The 13,924-nt window shown below is 41.0% G+C and overlaps 1 protein-coding gene across 3 annotated transcripts in view; it reads right to left on the reverse strand.

The window, feature by feature from the left end:
- Positions 1–1,689: 1,689 nt before the first annotated feature.
- The window catches only part of ece2b (endothelin converting enzyme 2b), a 178,073-nt gene continuing 165,838 nt past the window's right edge, over positions 1,690–13,924 (reverse strand). For all 3 annotated transcript variants that reach the window (XM_078207051.1, XM_078207052.1, XM_078207050.1), the window contains exons 13-19: positions 11,974–12,051; positions 10,159–10,262; positions 8,681–8,791; positions 8,510–8,577; positions 6,435–6,625; positions 4,780–4,875; positions 1,690–4,128 (exon numbers count right to left, since the gene is read on the reverse strand). In XM_078207051.1, coding sequence (XP_078063177.1) covers positions 3,952–4,128; positions 4,780–4,875; positions 6,435–6,625; positions 8,510–8,577; positions 8,681–8,791; positions 10,159–10,262; positions 11,974–12,051 — 825 coding nt within the window. In that variant the 3' untranslated portion in view covers positions 1,690–3,951. The remainder of the gene's footprint in view (positions 4,129–4,779; positions 4,876–6,434; positions 6,626–8,509; positions 8,578–8,680; positions 8,792–10,158; positions 10,263–11,973; positions 12,052–13,924) is intronic.

The following is a 13,924-nucleotide window of genomic DNA, read 5'->3' on the forward strand; positions in this document are numbered from 1 at the left end:
AACTTTTTTCATGGGTTGCGTGTTGAGTTTTTTGTTCAGATTTCTGACAATCACGGTCATCACTATTGAATGTTGTACTTGCAGAAATAGAAATTCATCAACCTGAATACATTTTGGGGTGAAAATTCCAACTGTTTGGCAACAGGACTGGGGCAAAATTCCAACGGGAAAGGCTAAAGTTGAAGTGGATCTAAATCCACCAGGTGTTTGCCCCAAATACTCACTCAGATGAATTGTGGACGGAAGAAACATGGCCACAAAAAGGGGGGGGGAAAAAACAATGCAAGGCTATCCTTCTGACATGGGGTGTAGGAGCGGCTAGGGCTGGGAGGCTTTTTATAGATGAAGCAGCACTTTTTTACTTCGGTGTGACTGGGGCCTTGGATGTCCCATCCTGAACTGGCAGACGCCACTCTGACCAATGCCCTATCAGTGGTCACCCTCAAAAGAACTGCAGAACTTCCACCTTATTATGTACAATGAATGGCTGAGATAAATTACAGATTTTTAGGTAGTCCCATGTTAATTAAGGGTCAGTGTTTGTTCTATCCTGGATCATTGATTATTTTGCACAATAAATGCATTCTTAAATGCCATCTTTGTTCATGGAGGATCACTAGTGATGGTGATAAATTGTTTACAAATGAAGAAAGCATCGGATGAAAAGCAGTGTACAGACAGCATCATAGTCGAGACTTATTGGTTATGTCGAGGTATATATTTCCTTCCCCACCCCAACCCAAAGTAAAACACTAATTGGAACACTCATTTGTGTCTGTATATATGATTAATTAGAAAAAAATTGTAATTATTGCCCCTTAAGTCAAAGTAGCACAATGGATTAGTGCCCAAGTGTACTGTGGTGTTGCACCAAGCTCGGCTCCTGGTCTTAGCTGTTCCATTTTGAAATAACTCTAGTGAGACATACTTTCCTGCAAGAGGGAAGGAAAAATAGCAACAGTCACCAGGAAAAGCCTTTCAGTACTTGATGCTTGTTTTAAATTGGGAGAGATGGAGGAGTAAACTGCTTACTTCCTCTTAGAAGACTTAAAGATCAATAAGACTTAAACTGCAAGGGGAGGCAAAATCTCTTAGGAAGGTAGAAGTCCCAGCTTTGAAAATTAGAACTTTGAAAGCAGTGTGGTCTTTCAATAAAAGGTTATCCTCCAGACATAATGGTTAATATAAACAGGAAATTGCACAAGAACTTGATGTCCTGTATTGAACCTGCACATTCTTGGCCCCCTACCGTTCCTCTGACAAGGCAGCCAATCAATATAAAGTAGTATGTCTTTGGTTTTTTTTCAAAGTAAACTTTTGACAGAGAAGGCAACTATATGACTGGCCAAAGTCTTCAATAATTACCATTAAATATTATAGAGATGATGACCAAGACAGTGGGCTAGTAATAACTGATCAACATTTGTCTATCGACATGGTCAAAAGTGAAAGAGAATGGGTAATCAAGAATACTTTAATTGAAAAAAGGTAAATTCTGCCCAAAGGAAATATAATCAGTCTAATATTTTATAGTAAGTCATACAATGGTACTGTATTAAGGGAAGAGCAGACCAAAAATACTTCTGGTCTAATATAACAATGTAGACAATTCTAACAAGCTACATGCACTGAAAACGAGCAGGAGCGTAAAAGACAGCGGATAATAAAAGCAGACGGCTTACAGTGTATGTGGTAACCATGACATAACTTTTTTTATTTCTTCATGAGGTGTGAACATTAGTGACAACTCCCTATTTGTTCTTAAGAACAATCTTTGGATTTCTGAAAAGTCAATTTTACATTATGATGTATATTTTTTATGTCTATCACCTTGGTATCGCATTTAAATTGCTTAATTTGAACCATCTTCCTGATGACAAACTACAAATTCAGGACTGCAAGGTAATTTTTATCTTTACTGACTTGTTATTTCAAAAGCAGTCACTTGCAGTGCATTCTTTTAACATCATCCGACCTTCTTTAATATGGAAATATGCCTGACCAATAGATAAATTGTTCCATGATGTTAATCAACACACTATCATTAAGGCTTATCATACCACACTCCAGGGGATAATTTCCATACCCATTCAGAGCAGTATTTAATGGAGGCAATGGAGTTCTCACCCACGGACTGAAGAGCCAGTGGGGGGGCCCATGCGTAGTGTAGGCCTGCTGCATCAAGTGCCATTCAATCACTTAGTTGGACAGCAGCAGCAGACCTGTCCCAGGATCAGGGACCCCAAGAGGTCAGCCGCTCTACTGAACAGCAGTGCCACTGGAGAGGTGCTGGCTGCTGACGGCATGATACCCACCTAAGGCTTAGTATTGTCGATGGTTCTCTGTTCACTGGTGAATGATGGGGAGGAGCGGGGGAGGGCAGTGGTGGGGCCGGGGGGGGGGGGGGGGGGTTGTGGTGGGTCAATAGCTAGGGCATGGGTGGCTTTCAGCGGTTTCCCTCCTTACTGATGTCGGGTCCCTTGATCAGGCACTTAAAATCTTTGAACAAGGGACCTCACCCCAACCCCGGGACTCCACAAGCAACCCCACGCAGGTTTGTTTGTCATGCTCCCCACTTAGTGAGATCCCCCTACCGCAATTGCTTTGGGGAGATGAGGCTTTAATTGCCCATTTAATTGGTGAGTCTGTCCATGCGTCTTCCCAACACGGACTTAATTGGGTGGAGATGGAAAGGCAGTGTAGTCCCCATCCACCACCCTCCCGACTGATTAAACGTCCCTCACCAAACCCACCAAAGGGGGGTATTAAATTGCACCCATGGTGTAGCTGGTCATTGATTGGCAGCTCTAGGTAGCAAAAGAAAAGTCATATTCATATTTTCCAAAGTCTTTAAATTTTTCCAATCTGGTCACATTGGCATTTCAAAACCAATCACTCTCCTTTGCAATCCGGTATTTACAATCTTTCAATTTTTTCTTTTACAACTCAATGTTACGGGATTCTTTCAAAGATTCATTTATTTTGGATGCCTTTAAATGTTTTCATATACTACTCAATTCAAAATATGGGATTATTATTTTGCAAAGGGTAGCAAGATAGAACCATAGAAAATTACTATTAATTTATTTGCTTTTAACAATGATGTTAAGTTTGTAACTTACATTTCTTCACTTTGACAAGAAGTGTGCCTCAGCCTTTCAGAGTTATTTTTCCACTGTTTTATCACAGTCTGTCTTTAAGCACAAAGATCTGCAACCCTTTCACCTACAATACCACAGTGATGCAAACTACCAGTATAGTGGAGTCTCCCCTGCGTGTTCTGTTACAGTTTTAGCAGGGCTGAAAAAATAGAGACAAATTATCTAAGCTTTCCCACTGAAAATAAACTATTATGAAGGGCTAAGATGGCTATTCAGTTTCAGAATGTTTGCCATAATACCAAATTTACCAAGGCAAAACACTATTTATTTTAAAGTTATCTTGGGCAATTTCATTTTTGCATGGCACTGTACAAATAGGCTGAAGACTTATAACACAGGACATATCAAAACTTCACCCCGAAGTGTGCCAATCACCAGGCTACAATTTTCAGTTGATGGTACAAAAAAAGCACAGCATCAGGCTGTTTTGTAATGATATGAACACTATTACTCTGTGTGGGAAACAAGCATGACTCCACAACCCATACATTGGATCATGTACATCTTCCAGCACATAACAAAATATTTCGCCCTTATCTCCTCCTCATAACGAAGCTAAAGATTGTTCTACCATATTAAGGTTTTGTGCGCACAAGATAGTGAAACACGCAGACATTTAATATGCATTTTTAACATTTAATAATCTTTTAACGTTTGTGGTACAAAAAAGTGCATGATATAATGTATGTTTTATTTTATCATGATTTCCTCTCCGGTCAGAGTTTCAGTATAGCTTTTCAAATTTCTGAGAACTATCCAGTGTAAAGTTCCATCAGTAGGACATTCACAACTACCACACTTCGCATTGTTTTCCAGGATTCATTGGAGCCCCCGTTGGACAGTTGAAATGCTCCGCAAAGTCTTTGGAATTTGATAATGTTCCAATAACCCGGAATTTGGCTGGGCTGTGTGGGTCTGTAATAAGGCCTTCATGTGCACTCTCTGGTGTACGCACTGAGCACCATACCTGTTAGGGTAACAGAAATCAAATCTATCAGTGTTACATATTTATCACCTAAAAAATCGAAAAGGCAATCAAAATAATACAAGTAGTATTATTGTATTACAAATATTTTAACATTGATCATTTAAAACAATTTCACAACAGAAATATTCCAATAGTCCATTCATTTTAATTACTATCATATTTGTCTTAAAATTACACCGTGAACATGATTACAATATTACTAAGAGTCAGGTATTTCTGTACTTGCTAATTGCTTTTAACCAGAGTTTCTTACTTTACTTTGGACAATATGAAGAGTGCCTCAGTTTTTCATTTAAATACAAAATTTGTTTCTGTTTTTAATTATGATATTCAATGTAGTAGTAATGTAGCTGAAAGTGTCAAAGCTTTTCCAAATCCCTCTCCCTCATAGTTTAAAATGGTAAGTGTCCTACAAATACCTTTTCGACTGATCCCTCTTACCCCTGTCAGAATAGCTAACAAAACAATTGTATCCGTTATTCAGAGACCGTAATGTTATTTTTAATCAGGGTTTCAAAAAAAGGTTACTGGAGGTGGCTTTTTAAAGCATTCAATAAGAAAAACTTAAATATTGAGAGTAAAATAAGTGAATCAAAATCTTGTAATTTATCGACTTTTCACAATTCTTACTTGTGCAAACCCTACAAAAAAGAGCTGGTGGTTGGTCAAGTCAACAGCAGGCAATATCTTTTCTTCTCCGTTCTGCTTCACCCATGTTTTGTAGGCCTGAGATTTGAATGGAACAGAGGTGAGCTAACATGCAATTTACAAATTTGTCAAACAACACAGAATATGGACATGGACAGGAATGTTACTATTTAAGAAATAAAAACTAGATCCACACTAGATTTATTATCCCCTATTTAAAAATGCACACCTAAGACATCTGCCCTCGCCACTGCCAACTCTCTCCAATCTCCCTTTATTCCCTAAAATCCTTTGGCTGTCTCCAAGCTCTGTTTCAATCTTGTCCAAAACTCCCTCTATGAATCCCTTCAGTCTGGCTTCGAATCTGATCACAAGTCACTATATACTATGTGCTTGCCATTCTACTGCATGCGTGGGGGTTGTCAATCTACCACTGCCGTCACATCAAGTGACTTGACCTTTTCCACCTGTGCTGTGATAACATCATCGGCGTCAAGTTACAAAACAGGGTGCATAATACTGATGGCTTATAAAGATTCAGTTTCACCAGTCTGGACACGTGATTAGCATGTCTGATTATAGAATCCTCAATATTTCATGTTACTGTCTGGATAACCTAAAAGCTGTGGGCAAGTGAAATGCAATAAATTCACATTAAATTCACCTCAGTATCCTGAAATATTATCCTGGATACTTGGGAAGGTACAGCCACCAACAGACCATGAAGGCCTCATGCCTAACAGATCAGTTTGATATGGTCTGAGGCTGCAAAGTTGAGATCTTGTTGCTGAACCACCTGGCATATAAGTCGGCTCATCTATCCACCGTAATTGGTTTTCAATGCGACATGTGTGACATCCCCCGGGATTGAGTTCTACTCCCATCAGCACATGCAACCAATAAGACTAACCTATCAACTCAACATCATCATCCTTCTTGTAGGAGAAAGCAGTGCATAAACACTGGGAAAGATGGTCATCCGTAACAGCTCCTACAACCTCTACTTTTCCAACACATTTGAGAAGGAAGCCTTACAGTCTCTGTAAAGACAGAGAGATGGTGGGGGAGACGGGGAAGTCAGAAGGCAAGTGGCAATTGCAGTTCATTGTTGCATTTAGCTCTTCTTCCTTCTCAGCCTGACTCATCGCATATAACATTGAGTTAGATAATTACACCATCACGTTATTTCGACTGCAAGGGAGGCAATTTAGTTCTTCAACAACTCATTCTGATCTCTTCTTGCTATCCCAACAGATATTTTGCAGCTTTAAAGAGTAATTTGTCTTAGGTGGAAGCACTGAACTCGCGGCATCACAGCAGCTGCCTGTTATATGCTGCTTTTGATATTCAGTTTTATAAATGTAATGAGAGTGAATAATGGGCGAGTGGTATAACGGACAGGTGATATTGTACTACTGCCCAGAAAGAATTTACATTCTTGTGTATCTGCTCGCTTGGCAAGATTAATTTCACCACGCCTACTGTTTAGGTTAGACTTCCCTTCAGTGTTCATTCTCCCAAACATTTACTACTCCATATTTCTCTGTAAATAATTTAATCTGCCACCTATCTGCTGTTTATTTAAGCTGTCTGTCTCCTTTCATAACAGATATCTTATGCAAAAATGATCAACCTACATGATAAGCAGCCTTGAGGCCACCATTGTCTGCAATGTTTTCGCCCAAGGTCTGCTTTCCGTTGATATGTTCTCCGTTTACCGTATACTGGTTGTACTGGTTCACCATACACTCAGTTTTATTCTTAAAAGTTTCAACTGAAGAATTTTGCCACCATGGTTGTAAATTACCATCTTTGTCATATTCTCTCCCTGCACAAGAGAAGTTAAGAACATAAGAAAGAGGAGTAGGCCATTCAGCCCTTTGAGCCCACCACAGCATTCAATGTGATCATGGCTGGTATTGGCCACAATTCTCCCATCCTGCTGCGCTAAAAGATTACTGCAGTGGGCCGGGAGAATTCCAGCCGGTTCATCGTGCTTGTGTCACCCAGCGCTGGGTTTCCAGCAGTGTCTGCTCTGCACTGGAAATCAGCGGGGAGACGCACAGACTATTTAAATGGTCACTTTAATATTACTTGAATTTGATAAGCAGGCCTGGGACTAACGTCTCCATGCCCACTAGCATCTCCCACTCCGCAAGAGTATTTCACTCCAGCGGGGATTACACTAGCTCCCCACTTTCGGGGAGCTAGCAGCCCGACCCCGCTGGAGTGAAAGGGGAGGCAATCGGGCCCCTCAAGGGGTCAGGCAATGGGGGGGGGGGGGAGTAGTGCCTCCAGGCATTGGCACCCTGGCAGTGCCAGCCTGGGCCCCCTGGTACTGCCCAAGGGACAAAATGCCAATGCCCAGGAGGCACTTTGGCACTGTCCATTGGGCACAGGGCAGTGCCAAAGGGTTGGGGCATATGGAACGGGGCCTAGGGGGTGATTGGTGGGGGTCCTGCTGCCATTCTGCACAGGGATTGGTGTGCGAAGGAGGGAGGTCAGCGATCGGGGCGGGCTGAGGAGGGGTGCTCAGTCAGGTGGGGCGGTCAGCCAGCAAGGGGGGGGGGAGTCGGCACTCAGGGGTGGGGGGAGGGGAGTTTCCAACTTCAGGGGTGGGGGTAACTGTCGGTAGGGGAGGGCTGGAGATCGCGGCGGGCTGGGAGGCGGGGGTCAGGGCTAGGCCCGGTGATGGTTGGGTGGCCAGCAAACGGGCCATGGGGGGGCGGAGAGCTGGTGTTGGGGGGCTGACCAGCGATCCAGCTGGCCAGCAACTGGGAGGCCCTCAGTGTGGGGCCACTGCGTGCGTGCCAATCTTGGCACTGGCAGATCAGTGCATGCGCAGTAGCCCGCTCAGCGCGCTGATTTCAGTCTCTCCAGTGGGAATAGGCCCCGCCCCTTGAAATTTAATGATATTCACGCTGGTGACCTCTGCAGTGCACAAAGTGTGGGAGCTTCTTGTCTGAACTCCCACTGAAAAAACTGGCGTGAATTATTCCAGTTTTCACGTGAATTCGACACTTAGAATTTTTGGGGGAATATTTCGCCCCTTATATTTCAACAGCATTTTCTTGTACTATCCCCGCTGTTGTTATACAGCAAACATTAACAACATCACACAATCATTACAATCTGTCCCTTTGTGTGGCAAGAAGCTGGGATAGAAACAAATCTCGCCAGACTTACTCGGAGAACTTCTGACGTGAAGAAATTTCTTCCACCCACATCACTCTGTCCTGACATTGTATTTATAATTATCTCTGCTGGGATCCCTGGTTTCCCTATCAGGTACCCCTCTCATACCCCTCGCTTGTGCAAGCGACAAGGGTGCTTGCACAAAGAACGTGTACTTGACACCCAAGATTGCCTATGGACCCCATCAATGCTATGTCAACTGGTAATTAATTCCAGATAGATCAATTCCATTCGAAAATGGGGCCCACCTACAAGGGAGCAGCAGGAATGGATGGTTTTGTTGCACAAATCTCCAATGAGCTTGGCTAGTGCCATCCACCATGGAGAAGCACTTTACTGCCTCAATATTAAGCAGGGCTATAGTGCCAGTACTGGCATGGATCTCCACCCTTAATACTTAAAAAATCCCATTCTTGGAATTCAGGTTGGGGTCATGGCAAGACCAGATGGGCACCTCAAGTTCATGCCTGGTAGCTATTATGCTGCTAGAATTTCTGGGCTTGTCTCTATTGTGTACCTTGGTCATCAAAGGCATGTGTTAATTCATGACCCATCACCACTCCAATGCCTCCAAAGTTTAAAGATCTATTATTAAAATGAAAAAGAAATATTGTTATATGATCTATTTTTGTGATCGGCATTTAATGAAGATATCAAAGCACAGAAAAACACAGAGTGAAGTACCTACTTTGGACTGCTTCTAGCATAGAACGGTGCTTGCAAAATACCAGCAGGAAAGACTATCTCATTTTTTGTTGGCAAGTAATATGCATTTACTGTAGGAGGTGTCATGCTCCATCTATAGTTAGAAGAAAAGTACAGGAACCACTGTTAATTCTGGTTTATTAATGTACTATACCAGTCACTTTCAAAGAAGAAAGAGCACTTTACTTGCATACTGCATTATTCCATCTTTCAGAAATATTCCATTGGACTGGAGAATTAATTACATTGCGCAGCAATCATTATTTTGGTAAATTTTATCTAGGTTATTTTTCTTTTAACATTTTGAGAGATAAAATTTAATATGCAAGGGTACTTTTTCATTACATCCAAAAGGAAATAAAAATCTAATGTTTAGCAACAAATTACAAGTCACTCTCAGGGTGCATTGTGGAAAGAAATGTTGTCTGAAGTCCATTCTTCTAATTTCAGACATTTATTCCCATGAAGAAATTCTGTCAAAACATTTTTATTTATTTCTAGTTCATATATTAGTTTAAATTTTAATGCAGAATTTAAAACAGTACTAATGTCATAACAGTAGAAGGTTCACAGAAAATATATTCAATATTCATTAAATTGCTTCATTAAACCTGAGCACTATTTAAACCTCTGACTTACATCTACACCTTGAAAAATGTGCATGTGTATAGGTTTTATGAAACTATGCTCTTTGCCCCAGGTGTGCACGCTGGAAATTTGGATGGTCAGTGGCTTCTACAGTAGTTTCTGACCATTAAAGCATACAAAAACTTCTGCTTAAACCATTGATCGCCAGAGCTCCACAATGCTCCTAGCCTCTGAATTTGTCAAATCTATTCCTGTAATATTCTTCACAGATCGGATGGCACAGTGGTTAGCATTGCTGCCTCACAGCGCCAGGGACCCTGATTCAATTCCAGCCTCAGGTCACTGACTGTGTGGAGTTTGCACTTTCTACCAGTGTCTGCTTGGGTTTCCTCTGGGTGCTCCAGTTTCCTCCCACAGTGCAAAGATGTGCAGGTTAAAGGTGGATTGGCCATGCTAAATTGCCCCTCAGTGTCAGGCGGATTAGCAGGGTAAATGTGTGGGGTTACGGGAATAAAGCCTGGGTAGGATTGTGGTCGGTACAGACTTGATGGGCTGAATGGTCTCCTTCTGTACTGTAGAGATTCTATGATTCTATTCTATGATAAACAGCATATTGAAATGCCTCAGCAACTTTGAAAATCCTTAAGTCTGTCAGAACATTTTCTGAGAAAACATTACAGATATTTCAAAATATCACATGTTCTTGTACTATCCAAGCAATTTGGTTAGTTAAAACATCATCTAAAGAAAAGGTTATAATTAGAAATGATCCTTTTTACTGATAGCATTCCTTCCATGTTATTTTCGCCTGTTTTTTATATTTAACAAAATAGTGCTGTTTTGTAAGGTGAACAGAAGTTTCAGAACACCTACTGGTCACGGTTCGGTGGTTTCCGAAGCTGGTCAGCCATAATCTTGGCTGAAAAGTTGTAGAAGTTCAACATGTTTTGAAAGAACGAATCTTCTGATACTTCATACTGGTGCAAAAATGGAAAGATACAAATTATTGTAAGATGATAAACAAAATTTGAAGAATGATGCACGTTAAGTTTAAATGGAACTAACTTTCATTTGTAATTCCCTGAATATCATTGACAGTTCTTAAGTAGTAGGGCAGTTAATGTTGTCCTGAGTGGAGCCACTATGACTGCTGCTCCCCAGGTGTTGCATACACCTTCAGCCCAATGTGCTGATCTCACACATAATGAGTAATTAGCTAACCGAAATACCGTTGTTGCATTTCGGGGTGCTATAGTGGTCAGAACTAGAAAGTTGGGCACTAGCAGGCAGTGAGACGGTGCCATTTGAGAAAAATACAGTTCTGGGCATATATCTTTGTCAGAAGTTAGGCATTGATGGCTGTGTGATAGTTGATGTAACAAAGGGAAGGCTACAGGTCTAAAATTGTATTATGCTTAATGAAGTACTCCACTACTCCATGGGTGGCACAGTAGCACAGTGGTTAGCGCTGCTGCCTCACAGCACCAGGGACCCAGGTTTGATTCTGGCTTTGAGTGACTGTCTGTGTGGAGTTTGCACGTTCTCCCCGTGTCTGTATGGGTTTCCTCCGGATGCGCGGGTTTGCTCACACACTCCAAAGGTGTCTTGGTTAGGTTGATTGCTAATTTGCTCCTCAGTGTCAGGGGTTATAAGGGTAAATACATGGGGGTACGGGGATAGAATCTGGGTGGGACTGTTGTCAGTGCAGACTGCACAGGCCAAATGGCCTCCTTCTGCACTGTAGGGATTCTGTTCTATGATTCAGATGACCAGCCCTTGCCTGCATTGTCATTTGGCTGAACTCAACTCCTGGTGGATCACGCTGTTGCAATGCTGAAACAATGGCTTTTATGTGTTGAGCTTTCCATATAGTTAACGTGCAGGGTGGAAAAAAATTGTTTGCATGTTGCCACTTCAAGCCATGCCAGTAGCAGCCCATGGCACCGCTTGCCCCAGGGAATTGACATAGGTCTGAGCAGTGCTGCTATAAAAACAAATTTCTCCCCCATAATTTTCTTTAAATATTTTCCATTGCCTCAATCAGACTGTAAGCTTTAAGCCTTCAAGCTAAATAGTAAATGACCTTGATACTGAAGCTGTGTTGGATTCATTGTCCCTTTAAATAGGCAGAAAATCTTGGAGCACAATGAACATTGCAATGTTCCTGAAATCTGAACAAAAGCACACAGAAACAAAGAGACTATTTCTGTGACATGAAATAATGTTTCTCACTTTTGTAATGATTTGTACTCAAAGCTCGGCTTACCTGTGGTATGTAGATGATAATTTAAAAATACATTAAAGCTATTCACAAGATGATCAATATTGTGCAATTTTGGACCTGCTCAAAGATACTTGTGCATCAATTCTTACGTGGATTAGTTTAACATGCATAAATGCAAACTGATGGATTAGCTATAGTAAATATGTGGGGGTTGGATCTAAGTAAGATGCTCTTACAGAGTGTTGGGGCAGACTCAATGGGCCAAATGGCCTCCTCCTGCACTGTAGGGATTCTATGGTTCTAAGGGTAATCAGGCTGGATAAATGCTGCATTATTTTCAGAGAAATCTTTTGCAAATAGATTCAAATGTTTTGGAGACAGAGGAGTAAAGTTTGCAAAGCAAAATAACAAATAATAAAAGAAATTGGTTCAGTATCTCAATCCTTTTAGCAATATTTACTCACGCCATCATAAACTTCATCCAGCTCCTTTATGTCTAAAATGAAATCTGGAAAACCTATCATGTCATAGATGGCATCAGCCTAACATGGAAAAAAATAAACAAAAATGTATTAAGTACTTGATAATGAATAATAATGTAACAATTTAAAATAAGTTACAAACAAGTTCCAAAGTGCAGGAAATTGAACAAACTTTGTGCTGCCCACCATTACGAATAGAAAGGGCTTCCCTGCCACCTGTGTACAGCTGCATCAAGATGTCTCTATCGCAGGGTTCAAGCAACAATAGGTGTTAAATGTCCAAAACTGAAAGTTGCAGATGCAACATACATGTGTTAAGAATTGAGGAAAATCAAGATTAAAAAATGAAATTGGGATAAAACAAATAGAATAAAAGGAGACTGATAAGTATAGCTGTTTGAAGGAGTGTTAAGGGGTGGATAACAGTAGAAAACAAGTGTTTACCTGGGTGACCAAGGGGAAACAATGGTGTATAGAAGAGGTGACTTCAAAGTGGAAAAATAAGGGAATAATTTGTATCCATATGCGAAAAGCCTGATCCACAGGATGGGTAACATCAAAGGGAAGAAAACAACATATCCACAGCAAGATAAGGAGGATAGGGAATCAACTACCATCATAGCCACACCCAGCTCTAGAAAGCAGGCTCTCTCAAAAACAAGTTGTTGCTAAAAGGCTGCTGTTTAAAATCAAAACTCTATCAGAAAACAATTTCTACACTGAACTGAAGACAGCTTCCCAAACCTGGAAAATAATCTGTAGGGTGGTAACTATACACTGTCTTTAGTTCATAGAGTTATATAATATAGGATGTTGTTTTGGAAAAAGGGCATTTCTCAGAGTTCAGTAAACATAGGTAGGTGGGAACAAGGGATAACTTGTGATACTGTGTGGGTATGGTCATTATTGTAGTTAAGTGTGTGTTTGCTTTTAAGTAAATAAGTATTGCTTATTAAATGATCACAAGATTTTACTGTTCCTCTCTGGCTTGCATATCTTTCCTCACATTATACCAAATTGAAAATATACACCACTAAAAACCGGTGATCCAATTACCCTTCTGGGTTTTGGGATACTCTTGTATCCTAGCAGCTCTCGTGATTTGTTGATTTGTGTTAAGTAATGGAGATTCCATTATTTGAAGGGTTAGTAAGATTGGATTGGTGACCAACAGGAAACCACGACTGCCCTGGCAAATGAATTACTTAGAAAATAGCTAAATGAGTGTTGGGGAGAATGAGGCATATGGAGCACTCCGATCTTGATTTAGCATGCTATTGGGATGCTTAAAGAAAGGTTTATATGGGACGACATATCTAAGGATGTATACACTTAGGCCTGGCCAAGGTTTTCAGCTTCACTGTAGTTTACTATGTTTTACTTATCTTCACCCTGCAAAGGAGCTCTGCCCAGGAGTAGAATAGGAGGAGAATAAGCCTTAAGTAGTGGCAGAAAAGGAAACTGTCCAGGAAGTTGATGCAAAGCTTGTACAGCCCCTACACAAGGGCAAGAGGAGGCTCGGTTAACAGAATACCACTTCATTGGTACATCTTGGAAATTTAACAAAGACAAAAGGCCTGATCTAAATGCCAGCTGATACTCCATAAATTACAAAAGCCTGCACTTATGTACTGTCTATAAATTTCCCAAAGTGCTTTAAAAGGAAGAGTAGGTTGAAGGCTGTGCCAAAGGACAGAGGGAATAGTTGAAGGAGGAGGCAATGTTGATAAGCACAAGAGGAGAATATTCAAATTCTCTTAGTGTATATCCCAGTGACTAGCATTCTGCATTGTCTGTCTCTAGCAAAAGCAACTTGATGTATGATGTATGATGGATAATGGTTCATTCACTCATCAACAGGATGTAAACTGGCACAAAAAGCTAAAGGATATGAGAGGGATAGAGTGGGGATGAAACATTCAACATTCAGAAG

Source organism: Mustelus asterias, chromosome 3 (genome assembly GCF_964213995.1).
Source record: "Mustelus asterias chromosome 3, sMusAst1.hap1.1, whole genome shotgun sequence".
NCBI lineage: Eukaryota > Metazoa > Chordata > Chondrichthyes > Carcharhiniformes > Triakidae > Mustelus > Mustelus asterias.